Source organism: Sebastes fasciatus, chromosome 22 (assembly GCF_043250625.1).
Source record: "Sebastes fasciatus isolate fSebFas1 chromosome 22, fSebFas1.pri, whole genome shotgun sequence".
NCBI lineage: Eukaryota > Metazoa > Chordata > Actinopteri > Perciformes > Sebastidae > Sebastes > Sebastes fasciatus.
Window position 1 is genome coordinate 20,189,846 of NC_133816.1, and position 15,220 is coordinate 20,205,065.

Here is a 15,220-nt window from a genome sequence, read left to right on the forward strand (position 1 = left end):
ATATGTGAATGAAAATGGGTTCTATGGGTACCCACGAGTCTCCCCTTTACAGACATGCCCAAATTGGGGTATCACTCTAAAGCTGAGACTCTTGTGGATCCAATGAGCCCAACTGTATTCATGTGTGATGATGTTAGTCCCCATAGGAGACATTTCATTGTCCTGAGACCTTTTTTTTTTTTTAAACTTGACCTCTCTGTATAAAATGACCTGTGGTGACCTCTAGGATAATCACAGCCTCATGAAACTTTACAGCCACAAACTAGAGACCTAGAGCATTCAGAGGATGGATGGCTTTCCTAGTTAGATTGACGATAAGGAGGTTTCTGAGCAGTTTACACAACAGAAGTGCTCGCCATACAATCGTCGGAAAATGAAAATTCTTTAAAGAAATCTTAAAAAATGTCAAAAGTTTTTGATTCCAAATCACAGCAAGGCTTTTTCTACGGTGTTCCTCAAGGTCTTGGTGTCTTAATGTGGTATTTTGGATGGATTATTAATCATTTTTTATCAATTCTTGAGTGGAAAAAAATGGTTAAATTCAGCATCAAATCTGTGTAACAAATGGTATCAACCCAAAACAACTGCAACAACTTATGAGACATAGTAAAGCATGGGGATGAACATCATATACTTCTATCAAAATGTTCTAAACCCTTATACACTTTTACAATTTATATCAATTAATTAATTAAGGCTTATTTCTGATTTATGACTAGAACAACTTGACACAGTGCTGAGCTGCATCTCAAATTAATCTTCAGGTTCCCAGCTTTCAGATGATGTACACCACTTCTATGTGACATCTACTGTTGACCTGCTATCTCCTCTAAAGACCCCCTGTACCCCCCTAAAAAAAGACAAAAACAGGTCTATTGTGGGTCTCAGAGGGTTAAAGATACTGTCAGGTTTGGCAGATTTCCCAGCTTGTAAACAAAGAAGTGTGTTTAAAGGTGAACGAGCATTTCATATTTAACAAGGGATGCTTTTTTTAAATTGAAATATGAACTTTATTTTACCCATACAAAATAAAAAGAATGTTAAAAGTTTACAATACAGTGTCAACTGTCTATTCAGAAACATTTCATACTGAGACTGACACATAAATGGGGATCTCTGTTTTCAATGTATACATTTAAAACAATCTAAAAAGAGGGGGAAAAAATGTTACTCAAAATTGTGGAGGAGGGGGGGGGGGGAGGCCAGAATAGAAATGAGACAAACAACTTTAAAAACAAAGTTATGGTCTGAGAGTCACAGTATTCTTCTGATGGGCAATTCAGGGGAATTTATAAAAAAAAAAAAAAGGGTCCGACTGCCAGAGCGACTAACCTCCGACAGCGTGCAAAACAACAAGGAACATAATGTAGATCATTAACCTGCTGATATGGTCGACTTCATGGCTGAGGATTAGAGCTCTCTTGATAAAAACGTGAATTAAAAATAGAAAGAAAAAAAAAAAGCTGTGGCTGACCTATAGTAAAAATACACCTGCTTCCTTGTTTATGTTGCAGCCTGACAATTGGACTGACTAGCAAGTTGTGACAAAGCCGGGAAGTACACATCTTAACAGCAGTTCTCTCAGAGCCAATCAAACTCTAGCTGAGTATATTAATGCTTTAAACTACCACGTACAGAATTGTTTTTAGCCAACCGTGATTTGTTTAACGTTTACTACGGAGGATGAGGAAGAAAGAAAAGTGCCAAAAAGAAAAAAGCTACCACACCTATCCTGTCTGCGGGGGGGCTCATGGCATAGACAGTGACGACTGCCATCTTTAATAGTCAAAATAGAACTTGTTAAAAAACATCCTCGTTGGATTCTCCTCGACAATAAAATAAAAACCTTCTTCTTTTTTTTAAAAAAAAAATTAAAATTAAAACACATAATATACAACCAGTTTTCCCGCGGCGGCGGCGTCTCTTTGCAGCCGGCTGCCGAGGGGCTTCGCTGTCAGCGGGCGGGGGCCGCGACGAAGAGTCTTTCCCGCCGCAGGAACAACTTAAGAAATCGAAAAATAATGTTGGAAGAGTGTGTGTGTGTGTGTGTGTGTGTGTGTGTGTGTCTGCGTGTGTGTGTGCGTGTGTGCGTAATATGTGAGTTGGGGGGGAGCTAAGAGTCGTAGTCTTCGTCGTCGTCGTCGTCCTCTTCGTTTTTGTGCGGCTCCGGGGCTGGGGGAGGTGGTGCGACGCTGATCATGGAGGGGTGGGGGGCGAAGGAGATGGCGCCCTGGGGCTGTGAGGGAGCCATGCCGCCCATCGAGGCCATGCTGCCCATGGGCATGTACTGCGGGGGTGCGTCTGAGCTGCGGAGGCACAGGCAGAGGTGGAAACCAGGTGTTAGTCAATCCAATTCAATATTTTAGGGCTGTCAAAGTTAACGCGATAATAACGCAAATTTGTTTTAATGGCACTAATTTCTTTAACGCATTAACACAACTTGCAATGAGGGTTTTCTGTACAATATTTGTCATTGTTTTGTGTTGTTAATTGATTTACAATAATAAATATATAACTACATTTGCATAAAGCAGCATATTTGTCCACTCCCATGTTGATAAGAGTATTAAATACTTGACAAATCTCCCTTTAAAGGTACATTTTGAACAGATAAAAAATGTGTGATTAATCACGATTAATCTTTCAGCTCTCAAGCAGTGTTTCCCAAATCTACACTACATACTAACTATATATATATTGTGTACTATATACTTATTGTCATAGTATGTTTAGTAGTAGTAGGTTTTTTTGTGTTCGTTAGTATATCAAAAAAATCTACATATTTATTTATTTATTATTTATTTATTCCATAGTGTCCATCAATACCATACAGACTTTTTGCGTATACTATATTTTCCGGTGTGAACACACTCAAAACCTGCTTAGAATAAAACTGAAAGTAGTGTTGACTTGACACACAGCAGGTTTCAGCATTGTTTCTCGTGGAAAAACAGCGCCCTCTCCCTGTTTCTAGCTGCAAAGTAAGCCACCAGATTTCTTCATGTCAACAGGTGGAGCAGTGGGCTTCTAGTAGCCATATACATCAATCGTGTATTTCTGTCATTACTTGCTGTTAAAGTTAATAAACACTTGATACGCACACTGTGATCTGTCTTGAGTATCTGTATCTCAACACACTCAGTCTGGGTCCGTACCTGTGGAACCTGGATGTAGCCTGCAGGTTTGTGCTTGACTGAGAGCCGTCCTCCTCGTCCCCGTCTGTCTCGCTGTCTTCAGAGTCATCCTGTTTCCATCACAAGAAACACACCAGTGAGACTTCTTACTAGGGCTGAGACGATAACACCTATCTCCTGATTTAATCCTATCACGATACTTTGGTGCCGATTCAATATGTATTGTGATTTTTGTTAACTTTTTTTAACACTAGACCATGGGGAAAAAGTTGAATCATACACTTCTAGGGACTTTTACTTTGAAAAATATCTAAATGAACACAAAAAAATGTTTGATTTTCAGCACAACACACATAATTGAAACTGTATGGAGTTCAATTCAAAGTTACGTGATGAACATTTCTCTTCAAAATGTCACTTATGTGCTTGCAAAAGATATTTTTCTGGCCTCAAAATGTCCCATTGTGCACTCAGGAAAATATAACTGTATAAAACTGTCGATAGCGATTTGGCCTCCGCATGCAATACTCCCCCACCTCTTGCTCCGACTCTGTGCCAGACAACTTCTTGTCCTTGCCTTTGGAGCCAGCTCCCCCATTCTTCCGGCCAGACCCTGGTTTTCTACCCCTGGAGAGAAAACGAGAAAGAACTAAATCTTTTTGTGCATCACTCAGATAAACAGAGACAATCCTGCTGGCGGAAAACGACTTTCAGCCGTTCATATTCAAAGACTCTGCTTCTCCACATGCCTCGTTCCCACAGCTGAGGCTACGTGTCTAAATATTAGGAGCTTACAAGCACTTTAAATCCAATCAGAATCAAATCAGCCACTCTTTAGTCGTCTAATTTGTGTAATTATCTGCCATGCTCTCTGCTTCAATTTAGCTGCAGTGCCAGTGTTTGATTTGACAGTCAATACACTGCTTTTTCTGCTCAATAATTAGTGTGTACTCTGTTTTTTTTCTTCTTTACAGTTGCAGCTGTTCCTGGAAAAGGCTAAAGGTAACCCTCCTTGTGTCCATATAAGGAGTGTCGTCCTGTTGAGAGATTAATTTCTTCCACGTGATACTTTCGGGGAATGCACTTATCAGAAATGACTGTGTGATGAATTGACAAATCAAGCGATAAATAGCAGATTAATGAGTCAAACTCAGCTGCGTGACCACATTGTATTATTCTGGACTAGTCATGTATGTGAAACAAGACCTTGCAGATCAGAGTTTTCCTGTTTAATTCCTTTTAGTCATGGTGCTATACAAACATGTTGGCCTGTGAGAGAGAGAGAGAGAGAGACATACCTGCGAGGGACTTTTTCTCCTCCCCCCTCGGTGTGGTTCTCTTCGCCCTCGCCCTGCATGTCCGGCACCGTTGCCACCAGGTCTTTCAAGAAATCAAACTGTTGCTCCAGTTCGATACACTGCTTTCTGTGGACACACACAACTTTTAAAAATCAGTGCGTTGCTTTCTCCGCAGACTAGCGTGCATTCTTAGTGGAGTAAAAAGTCAACTTTGTGTCAAATAGACAAAAAGATGACTGTGGGATTATATATTCATTTCATCAACAACAGCCTTCAGACATGGGATTAACATGCGTCCTCAGTGATCCGATCACAAGTGGACAGATCGGATCTTTCAGACCACATTCAGAGGTGTTCTGGGCCACATATGACCACATTCTTTTAGCAGTGTGTACGTGAATGTGTCCTGGGCCACATTAAGGACCGCCTACTCTAATGACGTCACGCTGTGACGACTACGTGTTTATTTGCATATCACAAGTGGTCACTCATGTGGAGACGCATTCTAACGCCAGGTGTGAACAGACGTACTAATAGCGGTCCACTTGTGATCGGATCACCCAGGACGCATGTCAATGCCAGGTACTGAACAGGGTCAAACACAGAAACTTACAGATGTGATGTTGTCATCGTCTTTGCGTTCCTCGACTGGGTGACTTGACAGGCCTTTGTAAGCAATGATTCCAAAAAAAGCTCCAGGGCTCTCGCTGACGTCTTCGTTAAGGAAGTTATGATGCAGCAGGTCTGTGTCCTTTATTTGAAATACTACCTGTTAAGAGTGCCAATCCACAACTTGTACACAGAGTCAGACTTACTAATGCTTTTTTCCCCATTATTGATTTATCTGTCATAAATGTATTTTCAATGAATTGCTAGACTAGAAAATGTCAACACATGAATGGCCATCACAGGTTCCCTGAGCCCAAAGTGACTTTTTGTCTTTTCCCCGGCCAACAGTTATTCAGTTGACAATTAATTAAAACCCAGAATAAGCATCAGATCTTCAAATCGCAGAAGCCTAAACCAGCAAAGCTTTACGCTGACTTTTATGATCACTAACTAAATTGTTGATTCATTTTCTGTTACTTACGACGGAGTATTAGGGCCACATAGAGGGGGAAAAAAAATCTGAGATTTTGAGAATACAGTCATAATATTACAAGAAAAAAGTTGTAATTTAATGAGAATAAAGTCTGTTTGTGAAGGTTCTCAGTTATCCAGGTCATGGTCATATCTGAGTACGGGTTAAATCAGCAGCAACTGGACTTGGTTTAGATTCTCGTAGACGTTTGCTGCTGATTTAACCCTTACTCAGAGAATAAAGTCATAACGTTACGAGAGAAAAAGAGTCAGAGTCAGTTTCCCCATCAGGTCTGTGTCGTTCTTTCTTCGGAATAAAGGCAGTTTCTTGCACAATCTTTTCAAGGTCCTGATACTGATGATGATGTGGTGCTGATGAGCCAAAAGATGAAGTATTTCGTAATTTGTGAAACCTAAACTAAAGAATAACTTCACAAGATGCTCCATGTTCCTCATTTTCACACACGCAGCTCTCTTTCCCCTCTAAAATAACACGTAAAATTACTACTTTATAATATAACGACTTTTTTTCTAGTAAACTTCTGACTTTATTCTCATAATATTACAACTTCATTCTCGAAATCTCAAATTGATTTCCCTCAACGTGGCCCTAATACTCCTTCATAGTTACTTGACTGGTTAGTCAAGTAATTGTTTCAGCTTTCAGACCACTAGTTTGAGGTCCTTTTGCCTAAATGAATGGCACAATTTAGCTAAAGTCAACATCATTCTGAGCATTCAGATGATCTGAACCTTTGAACTGGCACAGTGAAGATATTTGGCAGGAAGGATACAAATAATAACAGGTACTGCTGCAGCCACTTTGCCTATTTCTTCATCTGTCTGCATAATCTTCTTAATCCTTGCCTGTAAAGGAGAAAAGTACAGTATGAGTGTACAGTAAGTAAATGCATGTGAATACATAGACACATTATGAAAAATAAGACTTTTACAGCACATTTTCTGAATCTTCAGTACATGATAAGACTTTCATATCATGCATGTTTAAAACTATTCATTCCCATCATGTTGATCAGACTTTCTACAGTGTGTGCACTGTCAATACCTCCAAATTTCGCTCAATATGCACCCACAATCAACAGCTCAGATTGCTCATAATATTAGGACTTTAAGTCTCATAAACATATGACTTTATTCTCATAATATTACGACTTTAATTCTCGTAATATGACTTTATTCTCATATTATGACTTTAATCTCATAATATTACGACTTTAATTCTCGTAATATTATGACTTTATTCTCATAATATAAGAACTTTATTCTCATAATATTAGGACTTTATTCTCATAATATAAGAACTTCATTCTCATATTAGGACTTTTTTCTCGTAATATTAGGACTTTATTCTCATAATATTAGGACTTTATTCTCATAATATAAGAACTTTATTCTCATAATATTCCGACTTTTTTCTCGTAAACTTCTGACTATATTCTCATAAAATTGGACTTCACTCTCATAATATTAAGACTTTTTTCTCGTAAATTTATGACTTTATTCTCATAATATTAAGTCTTTTTTTCTCATAAACTTCTGACTTTATTCTCATAATATTAGGACTATATTCTCATAATATTAGGACTTTATTCTCATAATATTACGACTTTTTTCTCGTAAACTTCTGACTATATTCTCATAAAATTGGACTTTACTCTCATATAATTAAGACTTTTTTTCTCATAAACTTCTGACTTCATTCTCACAATATTAAGTTGTTTTTCTCATAAACTTCTGACTTTATTCTCATAATATTACGATTTAATTATCATACATTGCACATTTTCTGAATCCTCAGTACATGATAAGACTTTCATAGCATGCATGTTTAAAACTATTAATCCCCATCATGTTGATCAGACTTTCTACAGTGTGTGCACAATCAATACCTGCAAATTTCGCTCAATATGCACCCACAATCAACAGATTTGCTCAGATTGCTCATAATATTAGGACTTTAATTCTCATAAACATATGACTTTATTCTCATAATATTACGACTTTAATTCTCGTAATATTATAACTTTATTCTCATAATATTATGACTTCATTCTCATAATATTAAGTCTTTTTTTCTCATAAACTTCTAACTTTATTCTCATAATATTAGGACTTTCTCATATTAGGACTTTATTCTCATAATATAAGAACTTTATTCTCATAATATTCCGACTTTTTTCTCGTAAACTTCTGACTATATTCTCATAAAATTGGATTTTACTCTCATAATGTTAAGACTTTTTTCTCATAAATTTATGACTTTATTCCCATAATATTAAGTCTTTTTTTCTCATAAACTTTTGACTATATTCTCAAAATATTAGGACTTTATTCTCATAATATTAGGACTTTATTCTCATAATATAAGAACTTTATTCTCATAATATTAGGACTTTTTTCTCGTAATATGACTTTATTCTCATAATATTAAGACTTTTTTCTCGTAAATTTATGACTTTATTCTCATAATATTAAGTCTTTTTTTCTCATAAACTTCTGACTTTATTCTCATAATATTAGGACTATATTCTCATAATATTAGGACTTTATTCTCATAATATTACGACTTTTTTCTCATAAACTTCTGACTATATTCTCATAAAATTGGACTTTACTCTCATATAATTAAGACTTTTTTCTCATAAACTTATGACTTTATTCTCATAATATTAAGACTTTTTTCTCATAAACTTCTGACTATATTCTCATAATATTACGATTTAATTATCATACATTGCACATTTTCTGAATCCTCAGTACATGATAAGACTTTCATAGCATGCATGTTTAAAACTATTAATCCCCATCATGTTGATCAGACTTTCTACAGTGTGTGCACAATCAATACCTGCAAATTTCGCTCAATATGCACCAACATTCAACAGATTTGCTCAGATTGCTCATATGTTTAGGACTTTTTTCACATAAACGTATGACTTTATTCTCATAATATGACTTTTTTTCTCGTAATATTATAACTTTATTCTCATAATATTATGACTTTATTCTTGTAATATTATGACTTTATTCTTGTAATATTATGACTTTATTCTCATAATATTAGGACTTTTTACTCGTAAATGTATGACTTTATTCTCATAATATTAGGACTTTTTACTCATAAATGTATGACTTTATTCTCATATTAGGACTTTATTCTCATAATATTAAGACTTTTTTCTCATAAACTTCTGACTTTATTCTCATAATATTATGACTTTATTCTCATAAAATTAGGACTTTTTTCTTGTAAACTTGTGACTTTATTCTCATAATATTAGGACTTTATTCTCATAATATTAGGACTTTTTTCTCATAATATTCCGACTTTTTTCTCGTAAACTTCTGACTATATTCTCATAAAATTGGACTTCACTCTCATAATATTAAGACTTTTTTCTCATGAAACTTCTGACTTTATTCTCTTAATATTAAGACTTTTTTCTCGTAAATTTATGACTTTATTCTCATAATATTAAGTCTTTTTTTCTCATAAACTTCTGACTTTATTCTCATAATATTACGACTGTTTTTTCTCGTAAACTTATGACTTTATTCTCATAATATTACTTTTTCCTCATAAACTTCTGACTATATTCTCATAATATTACGATTTAATTATCATACATTGCACATTTTCTGAATCCTCAGTACATGATAAGACTTTCATAGCATGCATGTTTAAAACTATTAATCCCCATCATGTTGATCAGACTTTCTACAGTGTGTGCACAATCAATACCTGCAAATTTCGCTCAATATGCACCCACAATCAACAGATTTGCTCAGATTGCTCATATGTTTAGGACTTTTTTCACATAAACGTATGACTTTATTCTCATAATATGACTTTTTTTCTCGTAATATTATAACTTTATTCTCATAATATTATGACTTTATTCTCATAATATTAGGACTTTTTACTTGTAAATGTATGACTTTATTCTCATAATATTAGGACTTTTTACTCGTAAATGTATGACTTTATTCTCATAATATTAGGACTTTATTCTCATAATATTATGACTTTATTCTCATAAAATTAGGACTTTTTTCTCGTAAACTTGTGACTTTATTCTCATAATATTATGACTTTATTCTCATAATATTAGGACTTTATTCTCATAATATTAAGACTTTTTTCTCGTAAACTTGTGACTTTATTCTCATAATATTATGACTTTTTTCTCATAAACTTCTGACTTTATTCTCATAATATTATGACTTTATTATCATAAAATTAGGACTTTTTTCTCGTAAACTTCTGACTATATTCTCTAACTATTTAATTATCGTACATTGCACATTTTCTGAATCCTCAGTACATGATAAGACTTTCATAGCATGCATGTTTAAAACTATTAATCCCCATCATGTTGATCAGACTTTCTACAGTGTGTGCACAATCAATACCTGCAAATTTCGCTCAATATGCACCAACAATCAACAGATTTGCTCAGATATATAACCAACAGCTGCAATGCTTTTAGCTTGACATGCTAAAAACAATGATAATTGGTGGACTAATTAGCCTTAAATGCACCAAAGCAAACACTGGGATGCAAAGCAAGTCAGCCACTTCAACTGACAAAGTCAATGACACTAATGCAATGTACATTTCAGTGGTAACATGCTTGTGTTTGTTAGTTAGCCTGTTAGCACTCCAGGAAACAAACCAGGCCGCAGTCACCAGTCAAGCTAGCATGCTAGGTTAGCATCATACAGTTAGCTTAGCTCAGTTAGCTTAGCTGTTAGCTTTAACACCGGTTCAGGCTACAGTTTAAACTTACCGGAGGGAATCTGGCGTTGTATTTCTTCTTTTTGCTGGGCATAGTTTAATTACCTGGATGTCTAACTCTATAATAAAATGTGATATAATGTGTAATAGTGCTCTATATCAGACATTAATCTCCTCCTCCACCAGTAACACTACAGACACCAGATAGCGTTAGCTACCCTGCTAGCTGCTAACTCTGCTAGCACTGACGTCACTCGTTCGCTCTGTTGCTGCCTGGCAGGTCAGACTGGCTCCCGCAGGGTCCCAACGCCCGTAAGTTTGGAGCAACTTTTTTAAATGGAAAATAAAAGTCGTAATATTATGAGAATGAAGACATCATTTTAGTATATATGTATAGTAGTATAGTAATAGTATTTTTAATCTTTTTTCTCGAAAAGTCATGACTTTATTCTCGTAATATTAAGATTTTTTTCTCGTAAAGTTATGACTTTATTCTCATAATATTACGACTATTTTCTTGGAAAATTACGACTATTTTCTCGTCAAGTTATGATTTTATTCTCGTTATATTACTACTCTTTTTCTCGTAAAGTTATGACTTTATTCTCGTAATATTACGACTTTTTTTCTTGTAAAGTTATGACTTTATTCTCATAATATTACGACTATTTTCTTGGAATATTACGACTTTGTTCTCGTAAAGTTATGATTTTATTCTCGTTATATTACGACTTTTTTTCTCGTAAACCTATGACATTATTCTCGTAATATTACAACTTTTTTTCTTGTAAACTTCTAACTTTATTCTCATAATATTACGACTTTTTTCTCGTAAAATTATGACTTCATTCTCGTAATATTACAACTATTTTCTTGGAATATTACGACTTTTTTCTTGTAAAGTTATGACTTTATTCTCATAATATTATGACTTTTTTCTTGTAAAGTTATGACTTTATTCTCGTAATATTACTAAATTTTTTCTCGTAAAGTTATGACTTTATTCTCATAATATGATGACTATTTTCTTGGAATATTACGACTTTTTTCTCGTAAAGTTATGATTTTATTCTCGTTATATTATGACTTTTTTTCTCGTAAAGTTATGACTTTATTCTCGTTATATTACGACTTTTTTCTTGTAAACTTATGACATTATTCTCGTAATATTACAACGTTTTTTCTCGCAAACTTCTGACTTTATTCTCATAATATTACGACTTTTTTTCTCATAAACTTATGACTTCATTCTCATAATATTACGACTTTTTTCTTGTAATATTATGACTTTATTCTGTAAATCTCAGATGTTTTTTCCCTCAATGTGACCCTGATACTCTGGCCCTCACTGCATTAGACTTATATACTATATACTTGCTCACAATGCTCAAATGTTTTACAACTCTAGACAGTTTTGTTTGTTTGTTTGCCTAAAATATCTCTTTTGATAGTAAAGGTTGCAGGTTGCTGACCCCTGTCTCTGGTCTAGATGGAGTTTTGGACACAGAGGATGTGAGTGCACCGTTACCGTAATTGCAAGAAAAAATAGACAGACGCGCAACAAAATTCCAGCTAGCTCCAGCACCTGCAGTCTGCTTGTTGCGGAAGAACAACAGACATCCACTCAGGTCGGTTAAAAACCTTCTAATGCACAGTTTGATTAGTTAGTTAGTTAGTTAGATAGTGTCTGCATACAAGTACACAGGTTATACGGTAGCTGTGGTTATTAGTTGGCTGTAAATAACCTGCAAATGTGAAGAAGAAGATGAAGATGGACGGATGCTAACATGACTAGCCATCTAATGCTAGTTAGCTAGTTAGCTTAGCCGACTAGCTACCACCAGGCTGGAGGAGCAAAGCAGCTACACATCTTCATGTTTAGTTACAACTGTAGACGAGACACACATGATCTATATAGCAGCTTATTGTTTGTGTAAAAGAATCAGTTATTAGCTAGTGAACACGTGATGCTAATGCAGCATGCTAACATTAGCATCATTAGTTAGCATCAGCATCAACAGTCCAGATGTCCTCACGTGCCTGCATCAGGAAGTACTGCAAGTTAACAGTGCGGTTTGAATATAAACATTTTAATACATAACATGCATTCCTTTTTTATAATATGTTTATTGGGTTTTCTTATTTTCACAAACACAATAAGAATAAGTATAAAAAAACAACAACAAACAAACAAACACTGGTACAGCTCAGATCAAAAACTTTTATAAAGTTATGACTCTTTCTCGTAAAGTTATGACTTTATTCTCGTAATATTACGACTTTGTTCTCGTAATATTACGACTTTTTTTCTCGTAAAGTTATGACTTTATCCTCGTAATATTGCGACTTTTTTCTCGTAAAGTTATGACTTTATTCTCATATTACAACTTTGTTCTCTTAATATTACGACTTTTTTTCTCGTAAAGTTATGACTTTATCTTCGTAATATTGCGACTTTTTTCTCGTAAAGTTATGACTTTATTCTCATATCACAACTTTGTTCTTAATATTACGACTTTTTTTCTCGTAAAGTTATGACTTTATCTTCGTAATATTACGACTTTTTTCTCGTAAAGTTATGACTTTATCCTCGTAATATTACGACTTTTTTCTCGCAAAGTTATGACTTTATTCTCGTAATATTCAGACTTTGTTCTCGTAATATTACGACTTTTTTTCTCGTAAAGTTATGACTTTATCTTCATAATATTACGACTTTGTTCTCGTAAAGTTATGACTTTATTCTTGTAAGATTACGACTTTTTTTCTCGTAAAGTTATGACTTTATCCTCGTAATATTACGACTTTATTCTCGTAATATTCAGACTTTGTTCTCGTAATATTACGACTTTTTTTCTCGTAAAGTTATGACTTTATCCTCGTAATATTACGACTTTTTTCTCGTAAAGTTATGACTTTATTCTCGTAATATTCAGACTTTGTTCTTGTAATATTACGACTTTTTTTCTCGTAAAGTTATGACTTTATCTTCATAATATTACGACTTTTTTCTCGTAAAGTTATGACTTTATTCTTGTAATATTACGACTTTTTCTCGTAAAGTTATGACTATCCTCGTAATATTATGACTTTTTTTCTGGTAGAGTTATGACTTTATTATTAGGAAGTACTGCAAGTTAACAGTGCGGTTTGAATATATACATTTTAATACATAACATGCATTCCTTTTTTTTTTCTTTTTTTTAAAAATATGTTTATTGGGTTTTCTTATTTTCACAAACACAATAATAATAATAATAAAACAAACAAAAAAAAACACTGGTACAGCTCAGATCAAAAAAATTTATATAGGAGGTCATAGGAAATAGTACATAGTGCAGGGAAGTCACAGGATATATGAGTTCATGGTCAGGAGACTCATTGTGAGATAATGGAGGAGAGATCAGGTCCAATATAATTCAGATAGGGCTGCCAAATATTGTGGAACTGATCTACTTTGGCATGTAGAATATTTGTGAGATATTCCAAAGGGGCCATCTCAAATATCACTACGCAGCCTTAAACAGATGCTTTCTTATCACTGATCCTCCGTAGTAATATATTTTTTTCTAGCAGCAAATGTAAGAATGTTATATAACCTTTTGTTGGCTGCAGTAGTTTATATTTGTACTTGGGATTCCTAAAATCAAAGACATTGGATTCATTTCTAAATCCTTATCAAATATCTCTTCCATTTCACATATTTCAGACCAGTACTTCTGTAATTTATTACACGACCAAAGGCAATGGGTTAGCATTCCTTCTTTTTTAACAGGGCTTCTTCAGTTGCCTCACACTGATGAGCACTATGGAGGAGGAAGAGGCCCCTGTAGAAGGCGAGGTGAAGACCCCCTTTGCTGCAGAGACCTATGCAGCTGAGGCCATGGCTGCAGACATGGACCCCTGGATTGTGTTCGATTCCAGAAGAACCCCCAGATCCGAGTTTGACGCCTGGCTGGAGAGCAACGGGCCCTCGCGAGTGGACAGATTTGGAGACGAGGAAGGCGGCGTCAGCCCCGTGGGGTGGATCGCCGTGCTGGGTCTGAACCACTGCCCCAACGTCGGGGACGTCGTGGGCCTCCAGGAGAGCTGGGAGAAACTTTTGGCTAGTGGCCGGCCCGTCGGCTTCCAGACGGTGAAGGAGCTGGCCCTGAACCACGGCGTGCTCTCGGGCAAATGGCTGATGCACTTGGACTGTGGTTTCAAGTTGGACAACGCCTGGGAGTGCGTGGCCAGGGCGGCCCTGGATGGCAAGATCTCCCTCGCTAAAGTCAGCCCCCATAATCCTAAAGGAGAGGGCAAGCAGGTCATTTGTGCCTATAACCAGAACTTCACTGACGAGAGTGAGGTCATACGGCTGGACGGGGTCATCCGCGCCACGGGGATCAAATGCCCCCTCACCTACAAGCCGGACGTTTACACTTACCTGGGAATCTACCGGAACAACCGCTTTAAACTGTGTCCGACCATATACGAGAGCAAGTTTGACCTGGAGTGCGTGCCCCGGCGTTCACACATTATCAACAAAGTCACCAATCTTGAAGTAACATAAGCAGAATAGGAGGATTACGTTTTGGGTAAATGAAGAAGCACTTGGTGATCATCTCGCTGACTTAAATGGCTTTAAGAAGTCAGTGTTTGAGTTTCAAGTTCTTCCTTTTGGCAAATCTCATTTCAGTCTGTAACATTTCCTAAGTGACCTGGACTACTGTCACATATTTTTTTATTGATTATATTGTATTCATCAGTAAGAGGATTTGTATTATTGATGTTCTGTTTGTAATGCACTAACTTTTACCTGATGGACAGTGTAGCTGAAGAAATCCTTGATTTGTATGCACAAAAGGACATTTTCTTTCTTTTTTTTACAATATCAATTTGTCTCATTTTATTTTTTTTTGGTTTGTACTGAACCACGAGTTGCCAAATAAAATTACTTTTGAAGACCA

The 15,220-nt window shown here is 35.6% G+C and overlaps 2 protein-coding genes across 3 annotated transcripts; one reads left to right on the top strand and one right to left on the bottom strand.

The window, feature by feature from the left end:
• Window positions 1–986: 986 nt before the first annotated feature.
• drap1 (DR1-associated protein 1 (negative cofactor 2 alpha)) lies at window positions 987–10,566 on the bottom strand. Its single transcript, XM_074624824.1, has 7 exons — window positions 10,324–10,566; window positions 6,307–6,379; window positions 5,046–5,139; window positions 4,433–4,558; window positions 3,671–3,761; window positions 3,156–3,244; window positions 987–2,306 (listed from the first exon to the last, which is right to left on the bottom strand). Exons 1-7 carry the CDS (start codon window positions 10,363–10,365, stop codon window positions 2,114–2,116), a joined length of 708 nt encoding a protein of 235 aa, XP_074480925.1. The 5' UTR covers window positions 10,366–10,566; the 3' UTR covers window positions 987–2,113.
• A 1,175-nt stretch (window positions 10,567–11,741) lies between these two features.
• Window positions 11,742–15,220, top strand: c22h11orf68 (chromosome 22 C11orf68 homolog). Of its 2 annotated transcripts, none has more exons than XM_074624821.1 (2): window positions 11,742–11,899; window positions 14,047–15,220. In XM_074624821.1, exon 2 carries the CDS (start codon window positions 14,071–14,073, stop codon window positions 14,821–14,823), a length of 753 nt encoding a protein of 250 aa, XP_074480922.1. In that variant the 5' UTR covers window positions 11,742–11,899; window positions 14,047–14,070; the 3' UTR covers window positions 14,824–15,220. The 2 variants fall into 2 exon arrangements, with proteins under 2 accessions (XP_074480922.1, XP_074480923.1); XM_074624822.1 differs by lacking the exon at window positions 11,742–11,899 and adding an exon at window positions 13,595–13,825.

Bases quoted from the DNA above. Each gene is read 5' to 3' on its own strand.
- drap1 (XM_074624824.1), bottom strand. From the start codon at position 10,365: ATGCCCAGCAAAAAGAAGAAATACAACGCCAGATTCCCTCCG. The intron at 6,380-10,323 runs GTAAGTTTAAAC...TCTCCTTTACAG, and splicing joins ACAACGCCAGATTCCCTCCG to GCAAGGATTAAGAAGATTAT. The intron at 3,245-3,670 runs GTGGGGGAGTAT...TGATGGAAACAG, and splicing joins GCACAGAGTCGGAGCAAGAG to GATGACTCTGAAGACAGCGA.
- c22h11orf68 (XM_074624821.1), top strand. From the start codon at position 14,071: ATGAGCACTATGGAGGAGGAAGAGGCCCCTGTAGAAGGCGAGGTGAAG.